We start from the raw sequence: 15,470 nt of genomic DNA on the forward strand, positions 1-15,470 counted from the left end.
CCAGCCCCACCATGTCCAGCATCCAGAGACGCTGGACGACACACATAAAATGGACATCATGGTGGGTCCCACATGCACGTGCTCAAACAGGACGCTGGACGGCACACATAAAATGGACATCATGGTGGGTCCCACATGCACGTGGCTCACCTGTTTGATCCACCTGATGTTTATGTTTTCCTTCCATCTGGGCCCGCTAATGGGCTGGATATCCAACACATTCATCTGATGGGTCCCACATAAAAAATATGATTCATGGTGGGCCACACTCACCCCTTCATCATCAACACCATTCAAAGAGAGAGAGAGAGAGAGAGAGAGAGAGAGGAGGGACCCCACCACTATGGGCCCTCCATTGATACATCACATACATCGAAATGGGTCCCACTAACAAGTGGGCCCACAAATCATAAAATCAACGGTAGAAATTCAAAGATCACACACCTCTAGGCCTCCTCCTTACTCCCTTAGCCTTCAATGCTCCTTACCTTCACTTTTGATGGTGGTTGATGGGATTTTGATAGTGTGGATGAGAGATGAGAGAGTAGGGAAAGTGGGCCACACTTGGCATTTGGGAGGGGGAAGCTTGGACGTATGAAATTTTGTTGCTTGGGAGAGAGTTTTTAAGAAATAAGAGAAATGGAGAATTAATGGATGAAGGGATGGGTGGAGTGGTGGTTGTAAGGAGAGGTATGGGTTAGGTTGAAATTTTGGTAAATGAGGAATGGTGAGGGGAGAGAGATAGTTGACTTATGAAAAAGGAGGGATGTGTGTTGTACTTGAGGTATGGTTGTACTTGACATTGATTGATTGATTGATTGATGAGACATATCGTAGAGATTCTCTCGATATTCGCAACACACGGCGTTTCTTCGGAATGAATGCAGACGCACATCTCTTAGCCTGGGTATCGGTCCAGTGCGCAAGTCGCGGCGTTGGAACCACGGCGACGACACGGTCGCTATGATACAAGTTTCGGTTCGAGCCGACTTCGGTATACAAGACCCGATTTAGGATCGCGCGCAAACGTCGGATACAGTGCGAAGGTTGCCGGAATTCGACCGGAAGGTCCGCGGAAGCCAACGGAACGGTACGGACTAGGACACGGGTCTTACACTCCTCTTTCAAGCCCAGCAACCACCCACCACCATCAACGCCACCCTCCTCTCTCTCTCTCTCGCTCTCTCTCTCTCTCCTCTCTCCACTCCCTCCCTCATCTCTCGATCTGAATAAGACCCGAATTGGTGCCAATTTGAACCAACTCGGTACTTTTTATCGGGTCAAACTTGGTCCGGATTAGTCTAGGCCAGACCTAGATTCGGATCGGTTCAGGCATGCCGGACTCAGTACCGAGTCGATTCAAGTTTGGGTCAGGCCTATTTTAAAACCAGATCTAGTCGGGTCAGTCCTAACTCGGTCCGACTCGACTCGATGCCTAACTCTAATTCTTATAGTAATAGAGTATTTCATGAAATGAGACTTTCATATATGGGATGAATTCAAAGGGGGAAATGAGACTTTCATATATGGGATGAATTTAAAGGGGGAACTGGGGATAAACAGCAATGATTAAGTAGTCACCATTACAATTTTACTATTGCTAAACACCGAAAACATCGGTTAAATACAGATATATTTATAAGATAGGTAAAGAAATCTATAATCATTGCATTTTTAAATGAGATTGTTGTGAAAATCTCTACTCCAAATAACAAAATTACTCTATCTTAATAATGATTTGCTATTGAAATAATGAAAAATATCATTATTATGGTTTTTACTATGGATAAACTAAACATATGAATAAATCACAAGACGCTATTATCATGAGACAAATAATCTATAATCATTATCAATTTTCCTTCACATTATTTGAGTAATTGATAAACTAGCCCTTAAAAAATAATTATAAAAAGGAGACATTTTGCCCACACCGCAACAAAATAAAAAGATTTTAAAACACAACAAATTGTAACTTTCATTTACCTGCTCCTCCCAATTACCTCGAACTTCACACAAGAGATGATGTGCCAAAAGACTAGCATTGCACATAAACAGTCAGTGAAGAAAAATCAAATAGTAGTCCTTACAACCTGTGGACGATTATTTAAAATAGCTCATGTATGATATCCAACATGAAAGATGAACAGTTCTAATCCACCACACATCCTTTCAAGTGGGCCCTGTGTTTGCTGATACACGAGAATTATTTTATACTCGCAATGCGTACTTGATATGCAGGCACTGACAAATTTACATCCGGCATGTAATAACCAACTTAGATAAAAATGAGGTTGGTTAAACAATCCTAATCCCTGATTCGTGGACACTTGTTTTCCACCGTTGAAATGTTTTCATATGTGACCGTCCAATAAAGATCGAGCAATCTCGTACCTATATAATTAAATAAAGTAATTTTTTGGTTCATGAAACATGCATACTGTGCCCATAAATTGGACGGTTCAGTTTAAATTATTTAGATGTCCCGCCTAAGCAGTTTCTCAGCAATTTCTAAATGCCTGTGTATCTTACATCATACTCTGCCAGAGTATCAAACTATTTTTCTCCGATTCGCCATTTGGAGAAGATGATTAAAATTTTGACGCCAGTTTGACGCACTTTCCGAGCTTCTTTGACACCCGAATTCCGATAGCGGACTGCATGTGCCCCCGGGCACAGAAATATACCTGTGACTGTGGCTGTGTGGGCTCCACAGATATGTCCGTAACAAATCCACTCCGTCCATCTGTTTTAAAGACTACAATAGGATAGGAATATAAAGATAAGGCATATCCAAAAATCACGTGGGCCATACCACATGAAACAGAGGGGATTAAATGCCTGGGGGTAACAGAAGTTTTGTATCAGTATGATATCTGTTCCTAAAGTTTATATGAGCGGTGGTAACCATATGAACGGTTTGGATTTTATATAAACATCATAGTCAGCTCCAAGAAGGTTTCAACTGTGGAAGTTTCCGTTACCACTGTTTCGTATATGGTGGCCCACCTAGTTTTTGGATATTCCTGATATTTGGAATATTACCCTATTATGGTATTTAAAAACAGATGAACGGAGTGGATTTTTCATGGAACATCTGTATAGGGCCATACATCCCTGTACACAAGTATATCTCTGGTAGCACATGCAATCCGTTCTCCTGAATTCCAGCCTATAAATACCCATTCTCTCCTCAGTTTCCCACCTTCAGCAGCGAGTCAGCTCAGAGCGAGTACAAAAGACGAGAGAGATGAGAGTCATTAAAACATAAAGAAGAGAGAGAGAGAGAGAGTAAGAAATCTCTCATCCGAACCCTAAAATCTCCTTCCCCCTCTCTCTCTCTCTCTCCCTCGCCCTCATAAGCAGAGAAGAATCAGAGCTCTGCAACTCTCTTTTCCCGCCATAAATCGCCTCTCTCTTTTTCTCTCTCCCTCTCACCTCTTTAATCTCCATCTGACAGTTTTCTTCCTTAAGAATCTCATTTACTTCACTCTCTCTCTATATATAATCCTCATGAAAAAAGGAGGAAAAAGGGAAAAATCGCGATTTCTATATCATTGAATGCAAAGCCGGCCTCAAAATCGCCGATTGTCCTTTTTCTTTCGAGCTTTTAATTTCTCACTCTTTTATCTTGCTTCGATTTTCGCAGATGAAAACTCGCCGATCTTTGCATTTATGCCTCTGAGAATGGATACGATCGATCGATCTTCTCATCACCGCCTCCTTTGATTTTCGAAGAGAGAGAGAGAGAGAGAGAGAGAGAGAGAGAGAGAATGGGAAGAGCTCCTTGCTGTGACAAGCAGGGATTGAAGAAAGGGCCGTGGACGCCTGAAGAAGATGAGATCCTCGTCGATTACATCAAGAAGAACGGCCATGGCAGCTGGAGGTCGCTTCCCAAGCTGGCAGGTTCAACACACACACTCTCTCTCAACTATACAGTACACGTAGTTCTCAACTATACAGTACACGTAGTTCTCAACTATACAGTACACGTAGTTCACTCTCCGTTTTATGAATCTGGACCGTCCAAATGGCAGACCCTTTTATAAAACACACCGATGGACGGTAAAAATAAGAAACTATCAGCGGTCCAGATTCAAAATGGAGAAGTCTCCCCAAAAGCAGTGACGGAAATAAAAAACCGCCGACCTATCACGTTTACAGGGAATCTGAGCCGTTGAAGTGGTTAGCCCTACCTTGAATATCATTCGCCCCAAAACTCATGTCGATCCACTCACCAGCTTGGCCACACACCTACCTAATGTTCATACGCTGCCCTGGATAAATTTTCTATCGTGCGGCCCGCCTGATGAATAGACGATCCTGATCTTTGATCCGAACGTTTACAAGAGTGGGCCCAACCTTTTAGACGGTTCGGATGTCATGCACTCGTGACACGTGTACCAAATTCGAAAGGCTGGCTGTAAATTTTCCGTCCGTTGCGGTGCACTTGAAAAAAGCCCACCAGTTGGACGGCCTGGATTCACCAAGCGTACAGCCTAGTGGAACATCTCTCTATTCTATGAAGTGTTAGGGTTGCTGGGATCGAGTCGGTGACTCGGTTTCTGATTTCTAGATATTCCGAGTTGACTCGGTCGTAGCAGAGACGGACGAAAAGCTCGTTTGGCTCTTCCGTCACTTTTGTTCCTTCCTACCCGTCCGTTTTCTGCTGCCGTTTTCGCAGTGTGAGTGCTTACCCTTCGTCCTTAGCAGGCGCTGCTGCTGCCGAGATCTCTTCTCTGATTAGAAGGTCAGAAATGCCCTTGGATTTTTTTTAAAAAAATTACAGGCTGAACCAGGTTATTTCCGAAGCAGTCGCAAGGGACATAAACGTCATGTTTTGGATATCTTATCCGTGCCGAATTCTAGAAGCCCTAGGTGCGGCATGCGTTTCGCTAAGATCAAGATCGTAGATCACGATCAGAATTGTGTGGACCCCATCATGGATGGTCCGTCGCTATCCTTTTAGACTTTTGCCCTTCGTTGCACGTTTATAAGCTGTGGTGGTTCCCACCTAGTAAACATCGTCCGGTGACACGTGTACGGGTTTCTTCAATTCCCGCTCATCTCCACTGGCGCTTGGACGTTCGTTGGGACGCTGTGGTACACCGATTCATGTGTACGCGCGTGAACCCAGACCTTTTTCCGTGATCTGTGGCTGCTCGTCACATGCTTAGAGTGCATATGGACACGTCAGCGCTGGGCCAATCATCTGGTGGGCCACACATACAGACTCCCAATGGACGATTAGAAAAACATTGGCCAGCGGTTTCATCTGGTTGGTGGGTTGGATATCACACGTTCTCGCACGTGTGGACTCTTCCTTTCATCTACCCCTCCCAACCTCCAACTGACAACCCGGATGTGTATTTTTGTTTTAACATAGGGTGAGAATTTTCATTTTTGGGACAGGTTTACTTCGGTGCGGTAAAAGCTGTCGGCTTAGGTGGACCAACTATCTTAGGCCAGACATCAAACGGGGACCGTTCACTCCGGATGAAGAGAAGACCATTATCCAGCTCCACGCCATTGTCGGCAACAGGTTCCTCTCTCTCTCTATCTCTCTCTCTCATTCTCTTAATTTCGCCTCTCTTTTCGTTAGCATTGTGGTCCCATCACTTGCTCTTGACGTAACTGGCGTATGAAACGATGCCCAACCAATACCCTTGAGGGATTTTCAATCTGTACAAGTGGGGCCCACCGGTTCATTAATTCAAACCAAGGATCAAAATATTAGAACCCAATTTATTATTCATATGGAGATGTGTCGATATATCATTTATACAAGTATCTGATTTCTCCCCACACTAGTTTTATTATGATATTACAAATGATCACAAGATATTTTGAAACTTCACCCAAACTGTTGATATTATGGGCCTTACCTCAGAGATTGCTCTATATTCAAGGTTCCTGGCTGTAGAATCCTCGTCATCATCATCTAAGCTTTATACGCTGGGGTCAGCTACCTTAATCCTGTTCAGCCATTGCACTCTATAAAGGATAATATCCTCATTCAAATCAATAGATCATCAAGGCTTTCTTCCCTTTAACTTGAACCAACTCAGTCCTTTTCTAATCCTGGCCATAGAATGAATGGTTGGTTTTTTTTTTTTTTTTCGAGTTTTGGGTTTTGTAAAGGTACAGTTATAGGGCTAGTTTCTGCTTACTAAGTGCATTTTAAATATGATATGAATTGTTTGTATTTTGGATTCCATACTATCCAGATTGTAACTTGGTGATTGTATATGAAAATAAATTTTAAATACTATAAATGAATGATTATATATGAAAATAAAATTTAAATGTAATGTATTTAATTTCAAGATTCGAAGGTTAGGATCATCAATGAAGCATGATTACAAGACCATAGCTTCTATATGGTTGTAGTGTTCTTGGTTGCACTGAGAACATGAGATGCTTAGATTAATCTAAGGATGCAATCCAATGGTTGAAACTGTCCACCATAATGGGTGGGCTTTCCACCATCCACCGCACTATGTTCTTTCATGACCGTCTAGTTGTTGGCAAGCCACGAGTACATGTTTTTCAGGGGTTATTTAATCAAATGGTTTTGAACTTTGGATTGCTGAACCATGGGTGCTGCCAGCGCTGATACGTACCTGTATACGGACCGTATCAGCCTGGAACATCCCGATACAGGGCAATACCACCTGTATTGGTGGTTGATGTTATGATATACCAACACCAATTTTTAAACTAAGATGGTACGGTCTGTTCTCTTTGGAACAGTGATTACTGTATTGGTAGTGACTTTGATACACCCTAATGGATATTTAAACTATGCCCCATTACAAAAGTCAAGCATTGAATAATCAACATTTGAATTATGCATGAACAGTGTCTTAATAGTAACTAGGTCCACAATAACTTTCCATCTCCCATCTCACATATGCTCATGTACTATCAATGGACCCATCATCTACGGGAGTGGATTAGATGTTTCTGGGGTAACAGCTTAATGGGTGTTATGCTTACCATGCGGGGCCTACTTTGATGAATGTGTTTCATATCTACTCTGCCCATCCTTTTTTCTATCTTATTTAAAGACGTTATTCCAAAACTTAAGCAGATCCAAATCTCTGGTAGAACCTACAACTAGAAAAAGTGGTGAATAATTATTAAAAGCTTTTTAGATTCCACAAAAGTTTTAAATATAGTTAATCCTTTTAATTTCCCTTATCTAGTCATGGTTGACCTTATCAAACGGTTGGATTGCAAATAAATAATATTACAGATTTTCTTACAGTGGGCCTTGGGAAGTTTTTAATGGTGAGTGTTCAATTATCACTGTTTCTCATGGTATGATCCATTTGAGATTTGGATATGCTTAATTTTTTGGACCGTGTCCTAAAATGGGCAGTAGAAATAGATGGACAGAGTGGATATACAACATATGATCAAGGTGGGCCCTACGGTAATGGTAACACCTAATCCGCGCCAAATGGATAGATATGCCCCAGCATGGGGCTCTGTGATGATTTTCAAATACCAAATAATATATTAGGTATGTGGATAAAGGAGGAAAACACTTGTACTTTTTCGGAAACAGCACTTCAAACCACAAGGAGAGAATCTTGAAAAACGGAAGGTGTTGATCAAAGTTTATAAAAACATAAGAAGCCCCGGACCTTTAATTCAGTAGTACATTCATACTTGCAATCCTTCCAAAACTAACAAACAACTCATAAAGGATTAAAATAAAAATTCTGAACCACAAACAAATTCATAAAAACCTAAAAACAATAAAACAGAACTTATTAAAAATAACAAGCTCTAAACTAAAATCCCTAATTTAACTCTTAAAATTATTGAATTTTTTGAAGTTGTCAACAAACTTCTGTACAGTTGACTAAGGTGTAGATGTTGTTGACAGCTTTCTAACTCAATATCATAAATACATGTTAGATTCTCGGTTGTCTGGTCATGGCTCTCTTGCTAGTTATTTTGTTCTACTTCCAAGTTCGAATTTCCTAATAACCTAACTATCATAGTCTTTTGTGCAAAGTCATCCGCCGCCTGTTCTACAAAAATTTGAAACCACAAGTAATGCGTCTGGTCCACATCAGGCCAAATTGCATTCTGCATTTCCAATGCTTTTTTTTTTTTTTAAAAATGCGGTAGCTCATCCATTGCATCAGGCGCCCGGCTTAGGTTGATACCCGAGTCAACCGAGGTGGGTGCGATTCCTGTGCGGCCTACCGAAATATATGTGTCTTAAATCTACTCCCATCCATCCATTTTGAAAACTTGTTTTAATGCATGATCCAAAAAATGAAGCAGATCCAAATCTTACGTGGACCATACCACATGAAACAGTGGTAATCCCCCATGAAGTTTTTAATGGTGGGGATTCAATCAAAATGAGTAATCAAAATGGATAGAGCGGTGTGGACGTAAGGCACATACATCACAGTGGGCCCCACACTTACAGATCCACCCACCCTCAGTTGAAATAAACTGCACCTCTACTCCATAGTAGGGCCCACCTGATGAATGATCCAGATAACGAATTGAGAGTACTTCTCCTGTAAAATACCGGAGAACTGAAAGAATACATGCTAAAATGCGCCCTGGTTGTATTGTTCCTCATCCACTTCCAAAATCACACTACCTTCCTTTTCTTCCTCAGGTGGTCCACAATCGCCTCACAGCTCCCTGGAAGAACCGACAACGAAATCAAGAACTTTTGGAACACCCACTTGAAGAAGCGCCTAGAACGAATGGGGCTCGACCCCACATCCCACGCCTCTGGCTCTACTGCCACATCATCTGCAGCAACACCTGCTACACGCCACATGGCTCAATGGGAGAGCGCCCGGCTAGAAGCCGAGGCTCGCCTATCAAGAGAATCCCTACTCTTCTTCTCCTCCCAGAACGAACCTGTCGCCTCCTCCCCTGGAAAATCCAATGCTGACCACTTCCTTCGCATTTGGAATTCCGATGTCGGAGATTCCTTCAGAAAGTTCCGCGGCCGAGATCTTGCCACATGTAATAGCCCCATCTCCCCTGCGTCGTCATCAACGGCAATGGCAGCCGCAACGGCAACGGCTTCTACCATAACGAGCGACCGGTGTGGGTCCGACGATGTTGAGACTGGCGTGTTGGTGAAGTCGGATTCTTCCAGCTCAAATGAGGAAATGGAGGACGACGACTCGCCGGAGACATCGCTGAATCTACTGCTGGATTTTCCAACGGACGAGCTGGGGTTCTTGCAAGGGCACATTGGTAATTTTTCTATGTTTCCTAGCGATTGACCAAAGGCTCTTAACTGCCTAACGCCCTCTTTCTTCACAAATTGCCTTTTTTGTTCAAGGGGTAGGAGCGGTTTAGGCGGTTTTAATTACAACATGTGGAGGTTAGGGTTTCGTTTTGCAAGCTTTATCACGAAAGCCGACAGCATGTGTTGTTAGATGGGGCCAGTTCAACAACTCCGATCTGGACCATACATTTGCTGGGCCTCGTTGTGGATGGTTGAGAACTAATCAAATGATGCTCAGCATTGTCTGACTAGCTTGGATGATGGCCTATCAACGGTAGTATTCAGCAGACGAAGGTCCTGATAAACGGACGGCCTGATCAGGCTACACATGCTGCATGGCAAACGAACTCGTGCAAGACATTGGAGGCTTTTGGATTTTTTTTTTTCCAGCTGTATGAAAGGGTATTTGATTTTTTTTTTTTTTTTGGGTCCTTTTTTGTGAGAATGTGAGACTGGAACTGAAATGTTGCACATATAGATATAGATATGTATGGTTTTTAGCAGTTGATACGGTAGTTTTTTTAATTTTCTCTATGATTGAGATTATAGTATGGGATATGCATAAACTGTACAACGTAACACGTGGGGGTAGCCGTACAGCAGATGATCATGACCATTGATTTGGAGATGGCAGATTTTGTTAGCCAATGGTCAATCCTTGTTGATTGGATGGCAATGGTTGTTTTCCGATCTGTGAAATATTTCGAGTAATGGCTTGCTTATTTCCCTGCTGGCCAATGTAATAAATGGTCTCCAGATAACTAAAAATGGAATGTGTGTGGAAAAGGCGCTATGATCCCACGATATCAAGCTTTGTGGGCACTGCTGTAATGTGTGACAGACATCCATACCATTAATCAGATTTGCCCTTTCATGGTGAGCAATGGGCTTAAATCAGGCTAGTCCATGACTTTGGTAGGCCACACCACAGATAACAGTTGAGAGTAGATGCTGCTCAATGAAATCTTCTTGATTGTATATATGGTCGAGTGAGATATGTTTCAGACATCTAGACCATCCATTGTGTGTGTTCCACTTGGATGAAGGGTCACACAAAACATCAGGCCATTCCTAAACCCACGTGGATCCCACCAAGTGTTTTTAGACCTCATAGGTATGAGGGGTCACACCAAACATTAGGCCATTCCTAAACATTATTCTCTTTCAGGGCGTGTTTGGGCGGACTGGCTACTCCCCCTGCCACCAGCCTGGTGCTGATGGTGGGTGCTCTGTGGGCCCCACCATGATGTATGTGTTTCATCCATTCAGTTCGTCCATTTTTACGGATCATTTTAGGGCTTCGTCCCAAAAATGAGAGGGATATAAATCTCAGGTGGAACACACCATATGAAAACAATAGTGATTATTTTAATGGTGAAAATTCAATGACTACTGGTTCCTGTGTGGTCTACCTGAAACTTAAGTTCGGCTTCATTTTTGTTACCATATCTTCAAAATAAGCTGCGAAAACAGATGGGCAGCATGGATATACAAAGCATACATCGAAGTGGGCACTACGGTCAGGGTCTTACCCATGTTGGCTCAGTCGTGAGATGCCGTGGAACATTTTGCAATGTACGATGCATACGCAGTAAACGCGTGGCTTGTACAATTGCGCATGCACAAATACGGCATATGAAGCGATTAAATACAATATTTGTTTTATATGAAAAAATGAAGAAGCCGATTGCGTACTGATTAAACTGTGGGGCCCACTTTGGATGTATGTGTCTTATCCACACCGTCCATCTATTTTTACAGAAAATTTTAAATTATGAGACCAAAATTGAAGTATATCCAAGGATCTAGTAGACCACACCAAAGAAAATATTGGGGAGAGTGACTCGAAACCTTTATAGGATATACAGTAATGTTTATTTGTCATCCAACCTCATAAGGATACAAATATTTGAATGAAGAGAAAACATAAATATTATGTTAAAATCCCACGATGTAAATTGATATACCATCTTTGAATGAGGAGGGTTAAACTGGTTGTTTGACATATTAGAAGTTTTCAACGGTAGGCGATCAATTCATAGTCTCCTGTAGTGTGGTCCACTTGAGTCTTTGATATGCTTCAATTTTATACTCATGTATGAATTTTTCAACGGTAGGTGATTAATTCACATTGTCTCAAGTGGTGTGGTCCACTTAAGTTTTGGATATGCTTCAATTTTGGGCTCATGCCCTAAAATGATATGGAAAAACGGATGGACGGCGTAGATAGGGAATGCATGATGGTAGGCCCTACAGAGTTTACACAATCAACTTCCAAAAAATGGTGGGCTTTCAATCACGACTTTTTCTGATATTTGGATCTGCCTCATTTTTGGGCTCGTGACATAGACTGATGTGGTCGCAAAAATAGATGAACGGCCTGGATAAAACACATACAACATGGTGGGGCCCACATAGCACCGATAAGTAGCCACCTTGCTACCAGCCGCGTCTGTAGACAATCAGCATAATCTACGAGTCAAGCTGACCGGCTGTTTTTCGGGTCTGGTATCCGACTTATAAAACTAAAACTGATGGAAACAAATGCCTAGTGGGCGCCAATTTTGAAAACTAAAGCCACAAGGCCCACTGAATGGACGGTCCTGATCGGTTTAATTCACCACCCTGCCATCTGTACCAGGAGAGATAGCTCATTAAAACATTTTTCCGGGTCTTCCGGGCCCACCGTATCGTCTCTCTTGTCACGTACGGAAACGCCTGTTGCATTTACGAGGCTTGTCATTGTTCTCTCATTCACCTTATCCCTGGCCGTGTCGTACTATAAAAACGTGTACGCATTGAAATCCTATCCTCCCCTACACGGCAACCACACACGTGCCCATATATCACACGCGTGGAGAGCTTGAAACCTCCATCAGGTGGTCCACATTCGTTTTCTCTATAAAAAAATGAGGCCGTTTTACTTCTTAGGTGGGCTACAATGTACAAAAAATTGTACGGTCAAGACATATTTCCTCTCGCTCTTTGTGTTTGAAGGGTATATGTTCGATCAGAACCGTCCAATAATTGCAGGTTACTATAGATGGCTTATGGTACAAAAATCACAACGATAGAACACTCCTAGCTGTCACTTTCTCTAACCTTTCCCCATTTGAAGGCAACCAACGGTCCTGTTGAATTTTAGCCGATAGTGTATCCATGATAGCTTCCATTGGATGTACAGTCCTGATCCACAGTTCACGTGTTCTACATACAACCGTAAATTACATAATTTCCCATCATCACACTTCACTGATGATCCTAACGGTTGATTTCGTTGTTCTACTTTCATCTGCGGACGACTCTGATCATGGGACCATTCAGCACGTGGGCCTCAATAGGCGGCCACACACGCTGGGTACTGAGTCGCGACTCGCTACAGAGTCAAAACGAACTCGAACTCCATACTGAGACGGATCAGATATTAGGCCAGTTGGGTTCATATGTGGGGTCCACCTAGATTTAAACTGTTTGGCCTAGAAATGACAGGCTGTAAATGGGAATGATTGAACGGTCCTGATTGAACTCTGACCGAGTCTAAACCGTCATTTGAGGCAGCCGTTTCCGATGGATCCGATCCGGGTTGACCCGAAACCGACCCGCTTCTGACCCGTTTACGAATGGAGGAGTATACGTATTGTATTGGAAGAGGAAAACACGTTACCCTTCCAACGTGGGAGAAACGACGTAACGTGAATAAAATCCACACCGTCCATCATCTACAACACCCTTTTGCTGGCATTTATCCTAAAAGTCAGGAAGATTCAACACTCAGGTGGGTCAAATCCTCTTGACTCACGTGGCATGGTCCACCTGAGTTCTACAATACTATTATTTTCTTGCATCCTGATGAGGCACATTGTATGAATGGATCAGATGATATATAATCACCACAGAAAACTAATGGTAAGCGTTCTATCTCAACAATTTCCCTTGGTGTGTCTCACCTTACATTTTTTCTAACCAAGTTTTTATTTCAATGGTTAAAATAAGGCATAGTATCTAATGGACGGGGTAGATCTAACAAAATGTCTACCCATGTGGTTCTAGGTTTGCGTAACTAACCCTAGTTGGTACCTAGCGCGAGTTACCCAAGTGCGTCTCATAGGAAAAACCCGTGCAATCGCTCAAATCTCCGCATGCGCGCCAACTTGTCACGTGTGTAGACTACCTAATTATTTCACAAGGTGGAACCCACCATGGATATATGATCATGTGGAATAATCAAGACGGTATGATCATCAAGAGGGTACATGTGCAGGTTAGATGTGGACCACTGTTTGGAAGTTTATTAAAACCGTCCATTCCTTTCACAAAGGGATGGACCACCTAGTGGACAAACCTACATGATATTTTTGAACAGTAATCTACATAGTAGGGACCACCTTATGTACAGTTGAGATATCTGACACGTAGGCCAAGATGACATTTTAGATGCGTGTGAAAAGGAGAGGGTGGGCCTGTGGAGGGTTATCCTAATAAGTATGTCCTTTTCTTACATGAACCGGTGGTCCACGGCTATTTAATGTGCACATGCGAGGCGTATTTACTCTCGCATTCAATGCTCTTTACCGGACTGGAGAGGAATAGTACCCGAACTTCCTGCAAAGCTCTTGGGGTCAGGACCCGACACTGGGGTTGGAAGTCGGGCAGGTTTGGTTAGGTTGGTGGCCAATTTTAGCCCGAACCTAAGGTTTTTATACTTCAACCCTAACCAACATCGGGTTGAGAATTTTCAAATCCCCATGGTTGTTTGGCAGCATAAAGTAACTGGGGATTGCCAATCTAGGGGGTTTCCAATCCACTCTTTGAGGGGGTTTGTAGCTTGGATTACACCTAAAATCATTTGAATAGTTACATGTATAAATGTATGTCACTGTACACTATCATTCTACTGGGCACATGGCCCACTAACGATGATCAGCACCGTCCAAACATTGTTCATGTTGATCAGCATTGTCCAAATATTGTCCAGCACCGTCCAAACATTGTCCATATCAATCAACGATTAAAAATCGTTGGTTAGTCACTCAGACATGATCTTGTGCTTGTGGTCCATCTAAGACTTGGAATTTCATCACTTTTAGACAAAACATATATTTTAGCGGGCTTATCACAACCATAGTGTCAAAAATTATATATCTCACTAATTGAGGATATTAAAGTTGATTTAGTAATTAAATTCAAACCCCTGTGAATATACCATGTATAGGTATTTTTGAATTAAAGTTGATTCACACTCAAGGGTACCAAACACACCGAGAGGATTGCCAATCCAGGTGGTTTTCAATCACGGGGGTTGCGAATCCAGGGGGTTCCAAATCCACGCGCCCGAACCTAAGGTTTTTATACTTCAACCCTAACCAACTTCGGGTTGAGAATTTTCAACCCAAATCAAACCCTAGCGGGTTCAGTTGGATTGATGAGATTAGTAAGGTGGATACATACTAATATTTTCGTTATTGCGTTAGCTTGCTATATTTTCAATGCACATCTTATTTTTTTAACTGTAATTTCATTGATTATATATGTAGTATTTATTTATTTATTTTTACACACCCCCACACACTCACATTATAGTGGGATTTCACTACCTATGGATTATATATGTAGTTATTTATAATAAGGAACTTCACAAACAAGTTAAAATATAAGACTACTACATTAAAAGTTAAGTTGTGTAGAATGCAATTTATTTGGAAGAGAAGTTGGACTAATCTTGTTAGCTTAAATTATTGGAAATGATGAGGACAATGAAAACCGACAGCATTAGAATTTTTTATCCATTTAACATGGATGATCCATACTCAAATTATAATTTATAGGTAACTTATATGTTGATGGGTTCAAATTGGATTGGACAACCTTAAACCTCAAGCCAAGCTCAACTTGAGTTTCATCGGGTTGGTCTTTATATAGCCTAAGTCTAAAATCGAACCTCATACATCCTACTCGTGCCTAACCCAATGCCAGGTTGGTCAGGTTGAATCCGCCTGACTTTTAGCCCTACCCAACACTCTTTGACCAGCTGGTGTAAAAGCTCTGCGGGCCTCACCATAATGTATGTGCTTTATCCACACTGTTCATCTATTTTTTCAGCTTATTTTAGGGCATGAATCCAAAAATAGGGTAGATCCAAATCTTAGGTTGACTACAACATTGGAAACAATGGGAATTTAACGCTTAC

General features: G+C 42.1%; 1 protein-coding gene and 1 long non-coding RNA gene across 4 annotated transcripts; one reads left to right on the forward strand and one right to left on the reverse strand.

Annotated features, from left to right (window-relative positions):
* Positions 1-3,265: 3,265 nt before the first annotated feature.
* LOC131230334 (transcription factor MYB17) lies at positions 3,266-9,789 on the forward strand. Of its 3 annotated transcripts, none has more exons than XM_058226205.1 (4): positions 3,266-3,283; positions 3,650-3,906; positions 5,413-5,542; positions 8,654-9,789. In XM_058226205.1, exons 2-4 carry the CDS (start codon positions 3,774-3,776, stop codon positions 9,276-9,278), a joined length of 888 nt encoding a protein of 295 aa, XP_058082188.1. In that variant the 5' UTR covers positions 3,266-3,283; positions 3,650-3,773; the 3' UTR covers positions 9,279-9,789. The 3 variants fall into 3 exon arrangements, with proteins under 3 accessions (XP_058082188.1, XP_058082189.1, XP_058082187.1); XM_058226206.1 differs by lacking the exon at positions 3,266-3,283 and having other exon boundaries at positions 3,325-3,906; positions 8,654-9,249; positions 9,338-9,789; XM_058226204.1 differs by lacking the exon at positions 3,266-3,283 and having other exon boundaries at positions 3,327-3,906.
* LOC131230336 (uncharacterized) lies at positions 3,673-4,101 on the reverse strand. The gene is made up of 2 exons (XR_009163985.1): positions 3,969-4,101; positions 3,673-3,920 (listed from the first exon to the last, which is right to left on the reverse strand). It is a non-coding gene; the product is annotated as an uncharacterized LOC131230336 (long non-coding RNA).
* Positions 9,790-15,470: the final 5,681 nt, after the last annotated feature.

Source organism: Magnolia sinica, chromosome 17 (assembly GCF_029962835.1).
Source record: "Magnolia sinica isolate HGM2019 chromosome 17, MsV1, whole genome shotgun sequence".
NCBI lineage: Eukaryota > Viridiplantae > Streptophyta > Magnoliopsida > Magnoliales > Magnoliaceae > Magnolia > Magnolia sinica.

Excerpts from the sequence above, each read along its gene's own strand:
- LOC131230334 (XM_058226205.1), top strand. The coding sequence starts at position 3,774 with ATGGGAAGAGCTCCTTGCTGTGACAAGCAGGGATTGAAGAAAGGGCCG. Across the intron at positions 3,907-5,412 it reads GTCGCTTCCCAAGCTGGCAG|GTTTACTTCGGTGCGGTAAA; the intron begins GTTCAACACACA and ends TTTTTGGGACAG. Across the intron at positions 5,543-8,653 it reads CACGCCATTGTCGGCAACAG|GTGGTCCACAATCGCCTCAC; the intron begins GTTCCTCTCTCT and ends TTTCTTCCTCAG.